Source organism: Neodiprion fabricii, chromosome 3 (genome assembly GCF_021155785.1).
Source record: "Neodiprion fabricii isolate iyNeoFabr1 chromosome 3, iyNeoFabr1.1, whole genome shotgun sequence".
Classification (NCBI taxonomy): domain Eukaryota; kingdom Metazoa; phylum Arthropoda; class Insecta; order Hymenoptera; family Diprionidae; genus Neodiprion; species Neodiprion fabricii.
The window spans coordinates 38538767-38556049 of NC_060241.1; the positions used below are offsets into that span (position 1 = coordinate 38538767).

Genomic DNA, 17283 nt, shown 5'->3' on the forward strand with positions numbered 1-17283 from the left:
ACAAGTCGTCTTTCCGTATTTATGATCTTTCTACGTTTTTAGCTGTCGGTAGTTTGACTTTCGGAATTTCGTCCCGTCGACTTTTTGGCCCTTGCATTTTTGTACACCACCCAAACTCGTATCGTTTATCGCAGTATCTTTCCTGATAAGTATTGTAGTATACGTATACCGTGAGTTTTCTTTGAAACTCACCGCTAAACGCGAGCAGATATGCAACCAAACCTGCGATGCGAATATGTCGTAATAAGAAATGTAGCTCCTTTTGCAGATCCCTTGGCGTCAGCTGGTGAGTTTCACAGAAAACTCTTGGTGCAGTCGGAATATCACATTACAGACATGACTGAAAAGGTGTTTCGATGCCGATTCGGAAGGTATAAGCTAATGATCGATGATCGGTAGAAACGAGATCACCGAAGCGTAGAACGTGGAGCAGACAGAAAAGAAAGCTGCGTTTTCCAATTCCCGTTTCACCCGCGAGTGCAGACTGAGTGCGTTTTCATGTGCGCTGTTACGAGGCGTGGGATTAAAACCGTGGACGCGATTTCGCGTGTCACCGGGAGTCGTATGCTCGTTGAAACCGGTAGCGTTAAGCCGAAATCAAATTCAAGTTCCGAATTAAACTACGCGGGATCAGCGCCCCGCCCAACCGGAAATCCGGAATCCTTTCCGCGCTGCAGCGGATTCGAATGAACCGTCATCGATTCTCTCCGGAATTCCGCTCTGCCAACGAGGAAGCCAGCGACGCAACCGATCAAATAAGACCGCTGCTCTATTAGGAGCCGATAAGCCTCGAGTCCTGCAAAGCGAGCCGTTTGATTCCGGCCACGTTTCCAGAACGGTGGAGTACGAGCGGAAAGAGAAAAAAGGGGATATACATGACACGAAGAAAAAAGGAGACTGAGAAACGGAATGAACCAAGCAAGAGGCACGCGCTTCTTCGCTTTGACGCATGAGGATCGTTCCAACGTCTACGAAGCTTATGACCCAACTCCAGGGTTTTCCGCATGGGATTCACCCCATAAATATCACAAGTATATTGTCGAAAGAGAGAGATATATATATATATATATGTGTGTATATATATATATATATCGCAGGCACTCCTGACTGTGCACGTCTTGGATCTGCGTTGAGCTGAACGAGATAATAAATCGGATCAAATACGGGGAAATGATTTCGGAAAGATTTTTGTGTGAAAGAAATTACGAGAAGCAAAATATCTATCAAACCGTACTGCAAGACTCGAATTAACGAGATTGACTGCAGGAAACGGAACGTTGAAAACTTTTGTGTGCATCCTGCGGGATCTTCGACGAGACCCTTGAGCTAATAGAATTAGGAGATGCTATGGAAAGGTTGGGCAATCTTCGTTGATTCGAAGCTACTTTGATCCTCCGTATACGGAAGTCGATACGGTCAATCTAACCGGGCTAAACCGCCTCTTTGACCGCGATTAAATTACCGTGTTTCTCTTGGATATCTAGAAACCCCGAAGAAACTTTTCGGAACGGTTGTTTTAAAGAGTTTTCCTTGAAACTCTCCGCGCAACGCCTGCAGACAGTCGACCGAAGCTTCACTTATGTAGCATCGATTGCCTGTGTGCAGGCGCTGCACAGCGAGTATTAGAAAAAATTCGTGGTAGACGCGTCGAGGATTCGAGGAAAGCAGGGATCGACGAAGAAATTGTTGGTTTGAATTGGCGTACGACGGTAAAACCGCGGTGTGCATTGAGATAAGAAATTTGATGAACGCTCAGCGGTTTATCATCGCGGAAAGCAAGGATTCCGAGGCCCCGAATTTATGCCCGGGATGAGCTCGCGAAATTTGAAACGCTTTCGAGATTTATAATGCAACAAGGAAACGTCGGAGCTGCCGGATCTTCTAACGAGACAACCGGAAGCTTCGGATTTGCCGGTGAGGCATGGGCCGAAGGGGGTCACGGTTGCAGAGATGTATCATTGCAGCCATCTCAGCCACTCAACTAACGTCCAATTTTTTTCATCCCTTGGTATCTTTCTTACCCTCGCGTTCAACCTCGGCTTCTTTTTCTCTTATCTCTCGTGATAAAACGATATTTATGTCTTCGCATTTATTTGGCCGAAACTTCCTTCCTTAAGGGTGAAATTATCACCCCACCTCGCTTATACCGTATATAAAAGCCCGACAACGCGTTAATGGCAGTGTAACCGACAATATCTTAAGATTATCGAAAGGTATGCAAAGCGCCGGTGGCGGCGACGGCCGCAAATTGAGGTGATTAAAAATATTGCCTAGATATCCGCAGGATCGATATATCCAATTAGCCAAACGGCCAGTTATCTAATAATCTTGATTTGGAGAATTAGGACACCTCAGAAATTACACAAGAGCGTTTTGAATCTTCCTTAAATTAACGTTTTATTCATTTTCATATATCACGCAATTGTACAAAGACCAGGATATTTACTTTCCTCCTTCTACGTCGGATTTTTTTCACGAAATTCGTTACCTCACGTAACGTCCGAAAGGTAAGATGTAACCGTGGGTGGCATTCTACTCCATAATGAAGCTAATCCTTCGAGCTGAGCTACGTGCCTTGCCGTGTCGAATTAGGGTATTTACCCAAATTCCGGTTCTCCCATGATTAGAATCAACAAACTCGATAAGGAGAGCCGAGGCGTTTCTGCCCACCATGCAAATTAACGTATACGGATCAGTCTTATTGTTCGCTGCAATGCTATAATTATTCTGTCGTGTTATTCAAGAAAATCAAACCGCGAAAATTTGGTATGGAATTGTCAAAAAAAAATTAGATCAGAATCGCGGTGCGCAAAAGTAAGCCTGAAGCTGCGTACCTAACATGTCGCTTGAAACGGGGAGACTGTGAGCAGGTGGTTTAAGGATGGAAACAAGGTAATTCAGTAAGCTTGGGCTGCTTTGACGCGATGTCATCCGATTATGCGTATACACCCACCCACCCACGTTCGTAATCACATTATTGTCCTCTGTTGCAGGTGTCGAATGAAACAATGGAAACGAGACCTGCCGCCAACCTCGGTGATTATAACGTTTCACAACGAGGCGCGTTCTACCCTTCTCAGAACGGTAGTCAGGTGAGTTGTGTTTAAATATAAAGTGTGTCAACTGCAAGAACGGCGCCGCAACAACGGGTGCGAAACTTTAATCGCGGGTTAAACTCAAAGGCGCAACGTCAGTCATGGCAGATGTGCAATCGGCGAATATAGGTTCAGAACCAGTTTGTAGAAAAGTTTGAAATCTGGCGGGCGGCGACTGTCGTCCGTGAAACGCCTTACCGATGGAATTTTCTAATCACCATTCCTTCGCTTCTCGTTCCTCTCGTTTCCTGTTTGCACCCGCCGCGTTTTCCGCACCTCTCACCGCACCCCGTACCCGCCACCTTTCGTTCGCACCCTTCGGATTCTGCAGATATATAAACCAGACTCGGAGAGCCGATGATCGCTGAACGGCCACAAAGCCGGCATAAATCAGAGATTTTTCATAACCTGGCGAATTAATTAAGACATTTTTCTTTCCCGCGCCGCGAGCTTCTCGAATATAATATTAATTCTTGCAATTTTTACCCATCGTCCCACGAATTCTTTCTCCCACTGGCATGCTATCTTTTATGCACATACATATACATATACCTATAGCTACTCGAACAAGAGATTTTGATACCCTCTCTTCGAATATAGGTATGTCAGCCCGCTCCATAATCAGAATCGATATTTATTTTTTTCATTGTTTCAGTGTGCTCAACAGAAGCCCCGAGCATCTGATCAAGGAGATCATTTTGGTCGACGACTTTAGTGACCATCGTAAGTATGATGGATTTATAGAATCCAAGAGGATCTCCTAAATTATACATTTTGATTTTTCCGATATTGTTTTAACATTGAGCGAGGCCGGCGAGTATGACGGAATATTAGCAGTATCGTGAATTCTTAACAATGTCACGTTTGCTCGTCAAGAGACTGATCCGTGAAAAGATACAGCATCGTTGTGAAATGAATAAGTTTCGTCAAGACATTAACAAAAAAAAAAGTAATTCGACGTTTTGATTATGCCTTCTCGTTATTTCTGTTGTTAATCCTAAGATTCGTAAAATCAATTCTAACCAGAAATGACCTTGGTGTAACGTATACTCTTCAGCTGAGGACGGTGAGGAATTGTCAAGGATCCACAAAGTGCGGGTTATCAGAAACGAGAAGCGAGAGGGTCTTATGAGGTCGCGAGTCAGAGGGGCGGATGCTGCGACAGCCAGCGTTCTCACTTTCCTCGACTCTCATTGCGAGTGCAATGCTGATTGGCTCGAACCCCTCCTCGAAAGGGTCGCCGAAGACCCGACGAGGGTCGTTTGCCCCGTCATCGACGTCATCAGTATGGATACCTTCCAGTATATCGGTAAGCGCGATACTTTGCCTTATAGCACAATGCCTATAAGTGTAGAATAATTGCGTGACATTAATGGTAATGATGATGACTTTTTGCTTCGCGTATAATCGATAGTTTAACACATAATTGGTCAATCAAGGTTTGTCCGCCCATTATTGACCTCTAAAAATATTAAAATTTGAGCTCAGGGGATGTTTCCTACCGGATACCTGACAAATCTGTGACTCGGTATAATTTTGAATATCGAATGGCAGAAGGTGATGTTGTTGAAATTGATAGGGGCATCGGCCGATCTGAGAGGTGGATTCGATTGGAGTCTGGTATTCAAGTGGGAATACTTGAGTCAAGTGGAGCGTCAAGCGAGGCAGAAGGATCCGACCTCGTCTATCCGGACGCCGATGATCGCCGGAGGACTATTTGTCATCAACAAAGCGTACTTTGAAACTCTGGGAAAATACGACACCCAAATGGACGTATGGGGCGGAGAAAATCTTGGTGAGTTGGTGCAGTCGTCTGCCTTGTACATTATATCCTGTGCAATCCCTTTTTTCCATGCATGGACGTACAAATGCATAAAAGTTTATCCGTTTTACGTAAGGTGGACAATTTGATTCTTTACTCGATCACCGTTTGCGTCTCTTGCTTCAGAAATATCGTTCCGCGTGTGGCAGTGCGGTGGCAGCTTGGAAATCATACCGTGTTCAAGAGTTGGCCACGTATTCCGGAAACGACATCCGTACTCCTTCCCTGGAGGAAGCGGGAACGTATTCGCAAGGAACACCCGTCGCGCAGCTGAAGTATGGATGGACGATTACAAACAATACTATTACAACGCCGTTCCACTAGCGAGAAACATACCCTACGGAAAGTGAGTTGTTGTGGTACAATTTTTTTCGATACTCCTATTCCGAGTCAGTCGCCTATACTAGTAAAATCGGAAAGTCAATTTATCCGACAGTTCCTAAAAAAAGCCGAGAAGCTAATAATAAGTGCGAGAAATCTGAAAACGAAAGCCATCTAGCGGTGGAGAATATTTCACTCTGTGGACATCCCATATTTAATTATAAAAATAGTTTTGTTTCTTGTTCTAGTTTTCACTTCATATAAAGTTCATATTACAAAATAAACGTACGAGAACCAGCACGGAGTTTTCGTACCTGGATATCGGTCTAATTCGACGCAAACGATCAGCTGATTGTTATCTTCGACGCCATATTGCTCAACCACGCTCATATTATGTTTCACATAAATGACGAAAAGTTTTTTTCCTGATCTAAAAAACCTGGCGTTGTAAAATTGGATGCAAAATGCAGCCGGATTCATCTAATTAAATATTACAGCATTCAAGATCGGTTGGACCTAAAACACAAGCTTCACTGCAAACCGTTCAGTTGGTACCTCAAGAACGTTTATCCAGAGCTTACAATACCCACCAGTGAAGGCGGACCAGGAGGTTCTTTGAAACAAGGATCGACGTGCATGGACAGTATGGGACATCTCCTTGACGGAAACGTGGGTCTCTATCCCTGTCACGACACTGGTGGCAATCAGGTAATTTTTTTTTCCACCCACCTAACCGCCGATTAACCAATGATTAACAATTTGTTATTCCATCTGATACCCCTTTCTTTGCTCGTTTGAATGATGACGGTCATTTCTTTTAGGAATGGGGCTTAACGAAGGATGGTTTAATAAAGCACCACGACCTCTGCCTGACGTTACCGGCATACGCTAAAGGAACAACACTCTTGATGCAAATATGTGACGGAAGTGAGAATCAGAAATGGCGTCACTTGGAGGGTGGCCTGATACGTCACACACGAATACCAGTCTGCGTAGATTCCAGGCATCACGCGCAGCGAGGTATAACTGCAGAAAAGTGCGACTCGCGTGCAGAGACACAAAGATGGCATCTCTACAATCACAATCATTAGCCTGGACTGGAGCTCTAATTAATTCATTATAGTTTACTATTTTAAGGTATAAGACGAAATGATAATGTGTGCGTCCGATAATGAAATTATCAACTCCCGTATAATACATATGGCACTAAAGAATTATTATAACACGCTGAAGGGCTTGCAGTTATTATTTTATTGTCTCACTGCTAAAAACGGAGTGACGTGAAAACTGCTGTTGAATGTAATACAAGTTACCTGCCGTAGTAGTTCTCCTTCTTTAAACCAAACTTCAACTCTTAAATGGAGTGTCTTAAAATACTCAAGCTAAATTAGGTGTAATAACTTTCATTTGAAGGAAGCGAATAATTTTTATAAATATGAATAAAAATATTAAGCAATTTGATCATATTTTATAAGCGAAAAGACATTTTATATTCGCAAGGTAAATTGCCTTTTTAGAAAAATCAATTTATTGTCTAGCAAACATCTCTTTTGCAGCAACAATATTATTTCAATGTGATAAGGAGAATGTAGATGTAACCAGTTCTCTATTCAAGCTGATGAGCTACAGAGTTCATCTTGACTATATACGAAAAATAATTGTTTAAATCTTCACCCAATGTACTATTTATACAAAAAAAATTATAACGGGAAAAGTAAAATTATTTACATTCCAAAAATAACGGTTAGAGTTTATTGAAGAACTCAGCTACGGTCCGACCTCTCGATAGTTCCGGGCGGGTATGAAATCGGAAGAGTTTTTCTATGAATCGGTGTTCCCCCAATATCTATCCACCTTCGCGCTCGCCGGCGAGACTTTTGCACCTAACTCTCGATAGTTTCGATCGCTCTTTTACTTCGGAATACGAATGAAAAAAATATTCGACTGACTAAACTACCGAGAAGTAGGTATACGAAATCGGAGCTTGCAGCTCATCTTCTGAGAAGTGGAGGAAATAGTTCGCGGATAAAACTTGGGAAGCGGAACTATTGACAGAGGTACTATCGAGAGGTCAGACTGTATTGTGTAATTGTTACGACAAATGATTTTAGTGTAACTTTCTGTGTTAAGGCTAGAATCACTAATGGATAATGCATAAGAGTATTTTGCCCAGATACAATCTCAATTTTGATTATACCAAATCAAAAGTGATTTAGTTTAAAGCCGCGATATTTGCTATTCAATTTTAGTCTAATATTTACGTTGTATCGTCGGTTCTTTGGCCGTTAATTACTAATATCTGTGACTCACTTATAGGTGAATAAATGATGATATCAAAAAAATATCGGGAAAACTGTTGGACTCAGCGCGTAAGGGATGTACGCGTATATATAATAGCAGCTTAAAATGATTAAAGTATTAGCCATTGATACATTTAATACGAGAGACGATTTTTTAGAAAATGTTTTTCACGAAAACGGGTAACAGAAAAACTATGTTGTATTCGATCTGAAGAAACTTATACCCCCATTCAATAATTTCATCATTAATTTTGAAATATGATCAATGTTGCTGAGAGTGCCAAAACGAAGTTTAAGATGAAAGAACAAAACTTGAATAAAAAGTAAATAACTGCCGTCAAGTTACGAATTGGGTATTTAGAATCAGACAATTACAATCGATTTACCGATAAACATTGAAAAATACGAACGTAATAGCGAAAAGGGAAGTATAAAGAAAATACAATCTTCGAAACGATTGGAGTATCAAAGATGTAAATATATTTCATGATATTATTAATATAACTATTATAATGGATTGCTTAATTATAATAAGATTATAATTTTTGAACTGTGATTACATTGCGAGTTCAGAAGTGCGTCACGATAATATCTGCGTCAGATAGGCATCGTGATGTATGTTTGTTAAGGATTCGTGAACAATTATTTTGTATCTCATGATTTTCCAAATCTAAACAGTCGACGAGCAATTGAATTGTACCCGTTGTAAGACCAACGATAAGTATGCCAAAATCTAGCGTTGGTTGATTTCGAATAGTTGATTGAAAAAAGTTTTTGTAAAAATCTAAATATCGTCTGCGTTTAGGGAAAAAAAATTTATCTGTCAAGTACAAGGTGGACGTAAATTGAAATTTTTATTCAATTTAACCACGCCTAGTAGTCAAAATTTGTAAATGTTGTTGTCCGTCAATATCACAATTTACTTATTGATCACAAATGTTTATTTAAATTGAAATTTTTCTCTTCGTTTAAATTAGTACAGGCGATGTACTGTATTTTGACTTGGTTGTGCAAATGGGTATAGGTAATTATGATAAAACAATTATGATATTTAGTCGATAAGAGAATCAGCAACAGCAATATGAAACGATACAAACTAAGTATTCTTTTGTAATAACTCCTAGCTTGTTCCTTGCTGTTACGTATTAACAGCAGTGCTGGTATAAGTTTACGTAAGCTTTTGCATCATGAACCTATCACTTCTGCATTAGATCGTCATTAAACTGATGGAAAATTCAGTCGGGATACCAATCATGTCAAAAATTTTTACGATGAGATTGGTTCAAGCACGTAGGATATAAGAAATTTATTATATATAACATATTATAACATAATATAATATTAGGCACTTTTTGGCGAGCACTGGTATAGCAACCAAAGTGTACCAAAAGGTACCAAACGCATTTTCTACACTTGAGTCTTCTTCCCAATATTTCGCGCCTTTAACTACGAACAAAACAAACCAGAGCGTTTTAGTGTGACGTTATACTTGACCAGAGTTAAGCTCCGCCCATACCAGAAGCAACGACGATTTATACCACTGGTTTATACCACTGTATTCGCCGAAAAATGCCTATTATACTTGCGTTATAGTAGGTAAGACGGCAATTCGGTATCGATCTTTAATCCGTTTCTGATGTCCCCGGTAATTAAAATGAAGGCTTTCGTTAAATCTGGTCGTTTTCGTCTGCGAATATACTGCAGACTATACAATAAACATACTAAGTTATACGTATAATGAATATCATAAATACGTACTGTAAATAATAGTTATATTATTATTATTAATTATCTAAATATAAATGATATAAAAACGTCGTACTTCCGCAATTTTAGGCTGTAAGATAAAATGTGACATAAATTAATTGATTAATCAGTTACATAGGAAGTTAACAGTCAATGATAATGTGTATGTAACCAATCCATTTAAATAGACCCGCCACTTGATTTCTGTGAATAACGAATATGGATGGATTATAAATGAAGAATAACACTTGTACGAGTAAAATGACACAATGACAGAGAAATGGTCGAAGTAGTAATAAAAAAAGAAACAAAAAAAAAAACGAGCGACGATACTTAGAGATTGACAATAATGAAAAAAATTTGGCGTACTTCAAATGAACTTTGTATAACAAAAACGAAAAAAAAAAAAAACTTTTTAAACCTACGTACTCATCAAATTGTCGGGATTATCATTCAATTATAAAGTTCTACCGGCTAAAAAATCATACGCTAGTGTTTCATGTATTCCACACTTTGTATTGTATAATAATGAAATGAATGTAAATTAAGATGAAACAAAATGAACAAAAAAAAGTATGCTAAACGATTATAGGAGAAATTTTTTTTAATAAAAACAAGGATTTTTTTCCAAAAACTTTACGTTAATTTATTTACAAAATTTTTTTAATACAACCCGGTTTAATCTTATAAAAAATAAACGTACCACAAGTTGTAAGTTTAGTATGATAAAAGTATATACACAGTTTAGGAAGGAGCAGCGCTACGTTTTTTAAAACCTTTTTTAACTTTTCTCTTAAACTCCTCGATGTTGATATCTCCTTTCTTGCTAACATTTTTCGTTGCAACATTTTCCTCAGGAGCAACAAAGGCCTGAGCTCTTCTTTCGACTCTCTTTTTGGCAGCCTCCTCATGCCTGGTCTCCTGTTCCTTACGTTTCTTAGCCTGTTTCTGTTCCTCTTTAAGGAAGAATTCTCCAGATGCCAACTGTTTATCGATTTTACTTTCTTGCTGCGGCGGAGGAAACGGTGTGTATTCCTTCTTAGCCTTTTTATTCTTTGGCTGTTTTCTTTTGCTAACATTTTTGCTGTTAAACTTTGGTAAAAATCTCTCCCAATTTTCGTTTTTCAGCTTAGGATCCTTGGCCAGTTCTCGCTTTATCATCAACGCCTTGATATTGTAAATCGGATGCACGTTCTTCATTGTATCTTCGCAGATTCGTCGCACCTGCTGCAGTCCCTTGTAGGGCCCAAGAGCAGCTACGGTTTGCCCTTGAACCAAAACATAGCACTTAGTTAACAGCTCGATTGACTTCAGTGTGCAGCCGTTGGGTCCGATTAGCCGCTGTCTTCGTTTGACAAACTTCTCCTTGTTCCTGACCAAGGACGATATTTTAATAATATCAGCACCGATGTCGTCCTGTAGAACTTTGACTGCCTGTTCGTATGGCACAGACCTAGACATCAGTTTAATCATGTCCCGGGCCTTGATAATTATGTAGGGATCCCAAGTTGTTCGTGTCGTCTTCACCGTCATGCTACCTTCAATCAGATCTAATTCGGCCTTGATACCCTGTTCCTGTAACGACTTCTGCACCAGCGGCCAACACTGTTTCAAATATTTTTCTCTGTACTTTGGAAACAACGTTGCGAACGAACTTTCCTCTAGTAAACGGTGTGGGTTGTGTTCCGGCTTGAATGCAGGAACCTTGAGGTCCCACGCATTGTCTACAGGGTCTGTATTTACTGGCTGGTCATCCTCCTTTTCAGAATCACTCATTTTCTTAAATTTATTTATTTATTTATATCGCAATGTCTTCGGAACCAGTTCGCACGTGGGTTTAGGCTACGCGCTTTCAGGTTATGTTGATGAAATTTCAGTGGCAGCAGTGAGTAGAGTGACAGTGAGTGAGTAGTCAACGATTTCACCGAAGGTTCGTGAACTTCAGAATATCGAATAGCAGCGCTCTGCTGCAAGTCCGCCATCTTGCATCCGACACAATATCGACATATCGGTAAGTCAAGTTTTATTTATGCTAATGAGCGTTTACAATTTCAGATTTGACCTAACGGCCGTTGTATCGACAGTTGTGATATTTTTATTTTTAGTTATCTATATTTATATATTCACTTTCAACATGATGAGGAAAAATCGATGTCGCCAACCTGCGGCATCCAATTTGAAAATTAGTCGCAGAGTCTACCCTCTAGAAAACTACTTGGAGTAATTTAGCCATGCTCGTAAAGTCACAAGTGACAGCTGATTGTGATCATTCTAGTCGTGTGAAGGTTAACTTTCAACTACTAACCTAGTGCTCAAGCTTAAGCCTACTAACCAAAAGTAAAATAATGTGTGATCACGGTATTGTAAGTCAGTAATTATTGAAGAATTGACGTTGTGTTTGAGCGTGGCAAGCAATGGCCGATAAAAGTTCGCTATTTCAACTGAGCGACAATATCGCAGGATTGTCTGACGACTCAAAACCATCTGGTGATACTGGGCTCGGGCGTTACTTCAGCAATACGACTCACACGATATTCGATGAAATTGTCCCACCGGAAAAACAAGACATGCTGGAACAACCTTCGGCATCTGCGAGTCCTCGCCCAGTATTTGACTCCTTCTTGACAGACCCCTCAAACAGCTTCCTTGACAACAGTTTGTCAGATGCTGCGGAACAAGTCTCCGACCATGTCACGGCCAGCGACATTCATAGAGATGCTTGGATCCCCTCAGATCAAACCAAAAAAGTATTAGCCTCGATAGCAACGTCGACGCCGGGAAGTAATTTTCCTGATAGAGAAAATCTGACGATGCCCGGACTGACGTTGCAGGGAGATTTGACCGATACGACTAAGGAGGCTGCGATTCACTTTCTGGGAGAAGAAGAAAACATTCATCGCAACGTTCTCACAGCTTCTGATGTAACGCAGGACGAACGTGGTCTGAGGAATTTGATTCAGACAGGATGTTACCGAGCGGCGATTAATCTTACTGGCAGACTGCTAGCAATTTATGGACAGGGATATGGGAAGATTAATCATCCCAGCAAACACACTCCACATTCTCTCCAATTGTGGTTTACAAGACTCGCACTTTTGGCAAAATTGAAGCACGTCGAAGTTCTTGAAAACGAGTCTAAGCCCTTTGGGAATTTAGATAAGCCTGATATGTTTTTCACATTTTATCCAGAACTTTATGGAACCAGACCTGGATCCATGGCCTGTTTTGCCTTCAGGCTGCTTCTAGCTGAGATACCTGCCTATTGCAACAAACCGAGAGTCGCTCTGGACAACCTGCATAAGGTTTTATCTACTGTAAAACAAATTATAAAAAACTTGAAAAAGGGATTCGGGGAGGATGGAGGACGCCTCAAATTCACACCGACGGAAAGAGATGACGCAATCAGATTATGGGTCGGCAGAGAGTCTAGAGTACTAATTTCCATTGTCAACTGTGCTTTGACTCTAAAGAACTACATTTTAGCCGTTGATATTTTGGAGAGCTTGAGTGAAGGCACAGATTGGAATCCAGAGCAGAGGCAAATACTAAAATCAGCAATTAGTAGGGTTCTACTTTTACTCGGCGACGTATCAGCAGCAGAGAAGCAGTTCGCTGATGGCAGAGAAAGCTTTCAAAATCCCTCAAACTCCAAGGAATTAACAGACAGAGGCCTGATGGCTGTAGCTCAAAACGCATTTCAAGAAGCCTACAATTGTTTTAAAAAAGCTTCAGTCCTAGAACCGTCCAATATTATGCTAGTAAATAATATGGCTGTATGCTTACTTTACAATGGGCAACTTCAGGCTGCTGTACATTTATTAGAAAGTGCACTAGTCAGAAACCCAACTAAAGGACTACAGGAAGCGTTGTTGCTGAATATTTGTACCTTGTATGAATTACACACGACTCATAGTACACAGCCCAAATTACATTTATTGAGACAATTAAATCGATACAAAGGAGATGCCATTGCGGTGCAATGTTTAAAACTATCGCTTTAGAAGTTGCTAATTTGATAATTCTTGATTACGTTAGAGTAAGACCCTGTAATTGAATAACCTTATTCAGTTTTTCTATTTATTGTTAATATTTTAGTTAATGATTACTTGAAGTTTATTGTAGAAATTATTATGGAAAATCAGTGCAATGGCGTTATCACTGTGTCAATATTATTCGATTGGAAATTATATTCAAACATTAAATTTGAGTACAAAAATCTACCTAGCATTATTCATAAATTAATGGACAAGGAGTATTATTACTTCGAAAAGCATCAAATTATCATCCAAACCCACGATATCCTCACCATTAAAACATTTTTATTTAGATTTTGGATACCAACATTCCGTTTATGTTTTGTGTGACTTTGAACGACATTACTAAAGGACTACAATACCCACAACGGTTGTTACCTTCAAGTTTTTGGGTGCTTTGTCGTAATCTTGGTTTATTTTTTCAAGTTTAATGGGTAAGATACATGCATTGTTTTGCTGCGATCTGTACGACAAAAGGGAACCGTATTTACATGTATATTTCACTTATTGTATAATGCTTCGATTACAATAGAATCATTCTTTCATGGTGAAATGTTTTGTGGCCCTGAAAAGGGCCGATGGTTGTTGAAGAAGCCGCTCACTTAGAGCTGGTGTATTTGGTGACAGCCTTGGTTCCTTCAGAAACAGCGTGCTTGGCAAGTTCACCAGGCAGAAGAAGCCTCACCGCAGTTTGGATCTCCCGAGACGTGATGGTAGATCGTTTGTTGTAGTGAGCAAGACGTGAAGATTCAGCAGCAATGCGTTCAAAAATGTCGTTGACGAAGCTATTCATGATGCTCATTGCCTTGCTGGAAATACCAGTGTCTGGGTGAACCTGCTTCAAGACTTTGTAGATGTAGATTGCGTAACTCTCCTTCCTCCTGCGCTTCTTCTTCTTATCTCCCTTCGTAATATTCTTCTGGGCCTTACCGGCCTTCTTGGCTGCTTTTCCGCTAGTCTTCGGTGGCATCGTGCGTCAAAAAAGTAGTAAAATCCTTAGATGACGATCCAGTGCTTGTTGGTGGCGTTGTGTGAACGGACAAGCTTCTGCATCATATATATACCGTGGGGCGCCTCAAAGCCCGGACCAATCAGAGGCGAGCACGCAACGCTCGACACTCCGGTTCGGCCGCAGCGCGAAGCTCGGCGAGTATAAATTCGTTGCTCCGTCCACATGACAACATTCTCGCTCCGTCTGCCGGCGTAATCGCATCGTAGATTGATCGTGACTGTCAGCGCAACCAATATCGTCATGTCTGGTCGCGGCAAAGGAGGCAAAGTTAAGGGAAAGGCAAAGTCTCGTTCGAGTCGAGCTGGACTCCAGTTTCCAGTTGGTCGTATTCATCGACTTTTGCGTAAGGGCAATTACGCCGAACGTGTCGGTGCTGGGGCACCCGTTTATCTCGCTGCCGTTATGGAGTACTTGGCCGCTGAAGTGTTGGAGTTGGCGGGAAACGCTGCTCGTGATAACAAGAAGACCAGAATTATCCCTCGTCATCTTCAGTTAGCCATTCGCAATGACGAAGAATTGAACAAACTGCTCTCTGGAGTAACCATTGCCCAAGGTGGAGTCCTACCTAATATTCAGGCCGTACTTTTGCCCAAGAAGACCGAAAAGAAAGCATAAATCATCTGTTGCATAAGGAAAACCATAATCGGCCCTTTTCAGGGCCACCAAATTACTCTCGCACAGAGCCCGAATGTCATCAATACCGACAATAATCGATTACCCTTATTTATAATTAACTATATACGCCATTGGTCGGTAAATTCTTGCTGCATAAATTTTCTCTTAAAACTGCGGAGGTTGTATTCCTTTTGTTCCTTCGCTATTGAATACTTTAAATGAAATGTAATTTGGAACGGGATTACCCTATCGGTCATCTTAAAACAAAATCAAAAAATTCAATAGTTTAACAATAATGGGTCTCAGAAAGATGAAAGGGGATGTGATTTCCAATATGTATAAATGTTAGAGTTAATGAAAGAACAATTTTATAATTTAATTTTTCATTAAATATCTGGGTTAATCAATGAGGGTTTGGAATTGATGTATCTATAAAACTAAATCTGATTTGTTTTTTTATCGCTGCTTCTAATATTGAGAATTAATATCTGAAAAAAACGTTCAGCTTCAAGCAAAAACGAAACAAGCGCTTGATAACTTGGAGCTGTCTGGCTATTTACCATTCCGGTACCATAAAATAAATTATGTACGACATAATTTGACTCCGCGGAGCGTTCAACGTTCACAAACCACACAGCATCTATAAAATTCAGACTATACACTCTTTCCTCAACACTGAACTAACTTCCCCTTTGCGTTGCCTAGTAACTGCTTCTCGTCAATACAATCGAAGTAGCCGCATCACGCGTTAGCCTCAAATATGGGTAAGGCAGGCCTCATTGTCAGTAGGAAGCGAGAGGCTTGTTCATTCGGGCAGTCATCGTCTGCCATGACAAGCTACACAGCCAACCACAGTACGCCAAAATAGAACTACTTTTCACCCGCGTATGAGCCACATGTTACGCTGCGTTAATAAAGGTGTGAGGCTGCCCCAAATATGTATTGCATAAAGTTCCCACGCTGAGCCACTGCATTCAGTTTCAAGCACATGGTTGCATAATTATTGATTTCATTCCTAATAAAAATCGCTGTGGGTATTAGGATCTTCTTATCGAACACGCCTCCAGTCTGAAAGAAAGTCGGCGATGCCAGCCTTTTGTAAAGTCTGACGTAATCGATAGCACATTTTCGCACAGTAAATTTAACATCTGAGAAAAACGACATATTTCCCTCTCAATTTGTGATGCGAAGTTATCAACGACCATCGGTGTTCGGTAGCATGCGACAAATCAGATATTACTACTCATTTCTAAATAGAAGTGTTTATTGAACTTAAACCGCAGGCTGACGCAACTCCAAAGCAGTTGATACGATATAGTGTAAACGCAGCTGTCACTGGTAAAATATGTATACTTGGTCCTAAAAACATCATGGAATCCCTGTCGTTCACGCATGCGCAGGACGATGCAGGATCAATCGAGACATCATTACTACTGTACAGCTGCCGCAAAAGCCAAAGTATAATTTCTCACATCGGACAGTAGCGACCGATACATTATGTTAGTAATTGGAATCGAATGATAACGACCGAAGGGGATGTGAACGGCAGCTTGGCTGCAATTTTCAGCAAATGTTTATCAAGAGGACCATCGTAAGTGACTATAAATGTTTGGTGTGAATCGAGTTATTCGTACAGAATGGCCCTCAATAGGAACATTGTATAACTGTTGCCCAGTGACACATGCGCCAACTAATATTGTAATAATGACGGACGCATGTTTAGAAGTTCGGGCACTCATGAGACTGCTTCTTAAAAATATGCTGCAGGACCGAAGGCAGTAGGGATATTGAGTAGCTTGTATGTGTTCATCGTTCTCATCGATCATTGTCGTGGCCCTGAAAAGGGCCGATTTTGTTTGTTAGTTGGGAGCAGGCAGCGATGTGATTAACCTCCGAAGCCGTACAGAGTACGTCCTTGACGTTTCAAGGCGTAGACAACGTCCATGGCGGTTACGGTTTTCCTCTTAGCGTGCTCTGTGTAAGTGACGGCATCACGGATCACGTTTTCCAGAAACACTTTCAGAACTCCACGAGTCTCTTCGTAAATGAGTCCAGAAATACGTTTGACACCGCCACGACGAGCCAAACGACGGATTGCGGGCTTGGTAATTCCCTGGATGTTGTCACGCAACACCTTCCTATGACGCTTGGCTCCTCCTTTTCCCAACCCCTTTCCTCCCTTACCACGACCAGTCATGATTATTACAGACAACGAACCACGAGCAGAACAAATAGAATCTCAATCTCACCTCCAGAGAAGTGTGATGCAACTGTGCGGAGGGCCGTTCGTCGGATCGTTATATACCTTCGAAGAGTGCTCTCCCCTCTACCGTCACTC

The 17283-nt window shown here is 41.0% G+C and overlaps 6 protein-coding genes across 8 annotated transcripts in view; 3 read left to right on the plus strand and 3 right to left on the minus strand.

The window, feature by feature from the left end:
* Window positions 1-9771, plus strand: part of LOC124177931 (polypeptide N-acetylgalactosaminyltransferase 2) — a 160141-nt gene extending 150370 nt beyond the window's left edge. For all 3 annotated transcript variants that reach the window (XM_046560905.1, XM_046560906.1, XM_046560907.1), the window contains 7 exons: window positions 2994-3092; window positions 3751-3818; window positions 4153-4404; window positions 4675-4890; window positions 5044-5263; window positions 5736-5946; window positions 6060-9771. In XM_046560905.1, the coding sequence (XP_046416861.1) occupies window positions 2994-3092; window positions 3751-3818; window positions 4153-4404; window positions 4675-4890; window positions 5044-5263; window positions 5736-5946; window positions 6060-6329 (1336 nt within the window). In that variant the 3' untranslated portion in view covers window positions 6330-9771. The remainder of the gene's footprint in view (window positions 1-2993; window positions 3093-3750; window positions 3819-4152; window positions 4405-4674; window positions 4891-5043; window positions 5264-5735; window positions 5947-6059) is intronic.
* Window positions 9772-9942: 171 nt separating this feature from the next.
* Window positions 9943-11187, minus strand: LOC124177935 (KRR1 small subunit processome component homolog). The gene has a single exon (XM_046560913.1). The coding sequence runs from the start codon at window positions 11058-11060 to the stop codon at window positions 10029-10031; it is 1032 nt and encodes a 343-aa protein (XP_046416869.1). The 5' UTR covers window positions 11061-11187; the 3' UTR covers window positions 9943-10028.
* A 308-nt stretch (window positions 11188-11495) lies between these two features.
* LOC124177932 (trafficking protein particle complex subunit 12) lies at window positions 11496-13285 on the plus strand. The gene has a single exon (XM_046560908.1). It carries the CDS (start codon window positions 11699-11701, stop codon window positions 13283-13285), a length of 1587 nt encoding a protein of 528 aa, XP_046416864.1. The 5' UTR covers window positions 11496-11698.
* LOC124177939 (histone H2B) lies at window positions 13198-14374 on the minus strand. The gene has a single exon (XM_046560918.1). It carries the CDS (start codon window positions 14286-14288, stop codon window positions 13917-13919), a length of 372 nt encoding a protein of 123 aa, XP_046416874.1. The 5' UTR covers window positions 14289-14374; the 3' UTR covers window positions 13198-13916.
* Window positions 14375-14516: 142 nt separating this feature from the next.
* LOC124177938 (histone H2A) lies at window positions 14517-15083 on the plus strand. The gene has a single exon (XM_046560917.1). It carries the CDS (start codon window positions 14571-14573, stop codon window positions 14943-14945), a length of 375 nt encoding a protein of 124 aa, XP_046416873.1. The 5' UTR covers window positions 14517-14570; the 3' UTR covers window positions 14946-15083.
* A 1199-nt stretch (window positions 15084-16282) lies between these two features.
* LOC124177940 (histone H4) lies at window positions 16283-17203 on the minus strand. The gene has a single exon (XM_046560919.1). The coding sequence runs from the start codon at window positions 17140-17142 to the stop codon at window positions 16831-16833; it is 312 nt and encodes a 103-aa protein (XP_046416875.1). The 5' UTR covers window positions 17143-17203; the 3' UTR covers window positions 16283-16830.
* Window positions 17204-17283: the final 80 nt, after the last annotated feature.

Excerpts from the sequence above, each read along its gene's own strand:
- LOC124177935 (XM_046560913.1), bottom strand. The coding sequence starts at position 11,060 with ATGAGTGATTCTGAAAAGGAGGATGACCAGCCAGTAAATACAGACCCT.
- LOC124177932 (XM_046560908.1), top strand. The coding sequence starts at position 11,699 with ATGGCCGATAAAAGTTCGCTATTTCAACTGAGCGACAATATCGCAGGA.
- LOC124177939 (XM_046560918.1), bottom strand. The coding sequence starts at position 14,288 with ATGCCACCGAAGACTAGCGGAAAAGCAGCCAAGAAGGCCGGTAAGGCC.
- LOC124177938 (XM_046560917.1), top strand. The coding sequence starts at position 14,571 with ATGTCTGGTCGCGGCAAAGGAGGCAAAGTTAAGGGAAAGGCAAAGTCT.
- LOC124177940 (XM_046560919.1), bottom strand. The coding sequence starts at position 17,142 with ATGACTGGTCGTGGTAAGGGAGGAAAGGGGTTGGGAAAAGGAGGAGCC.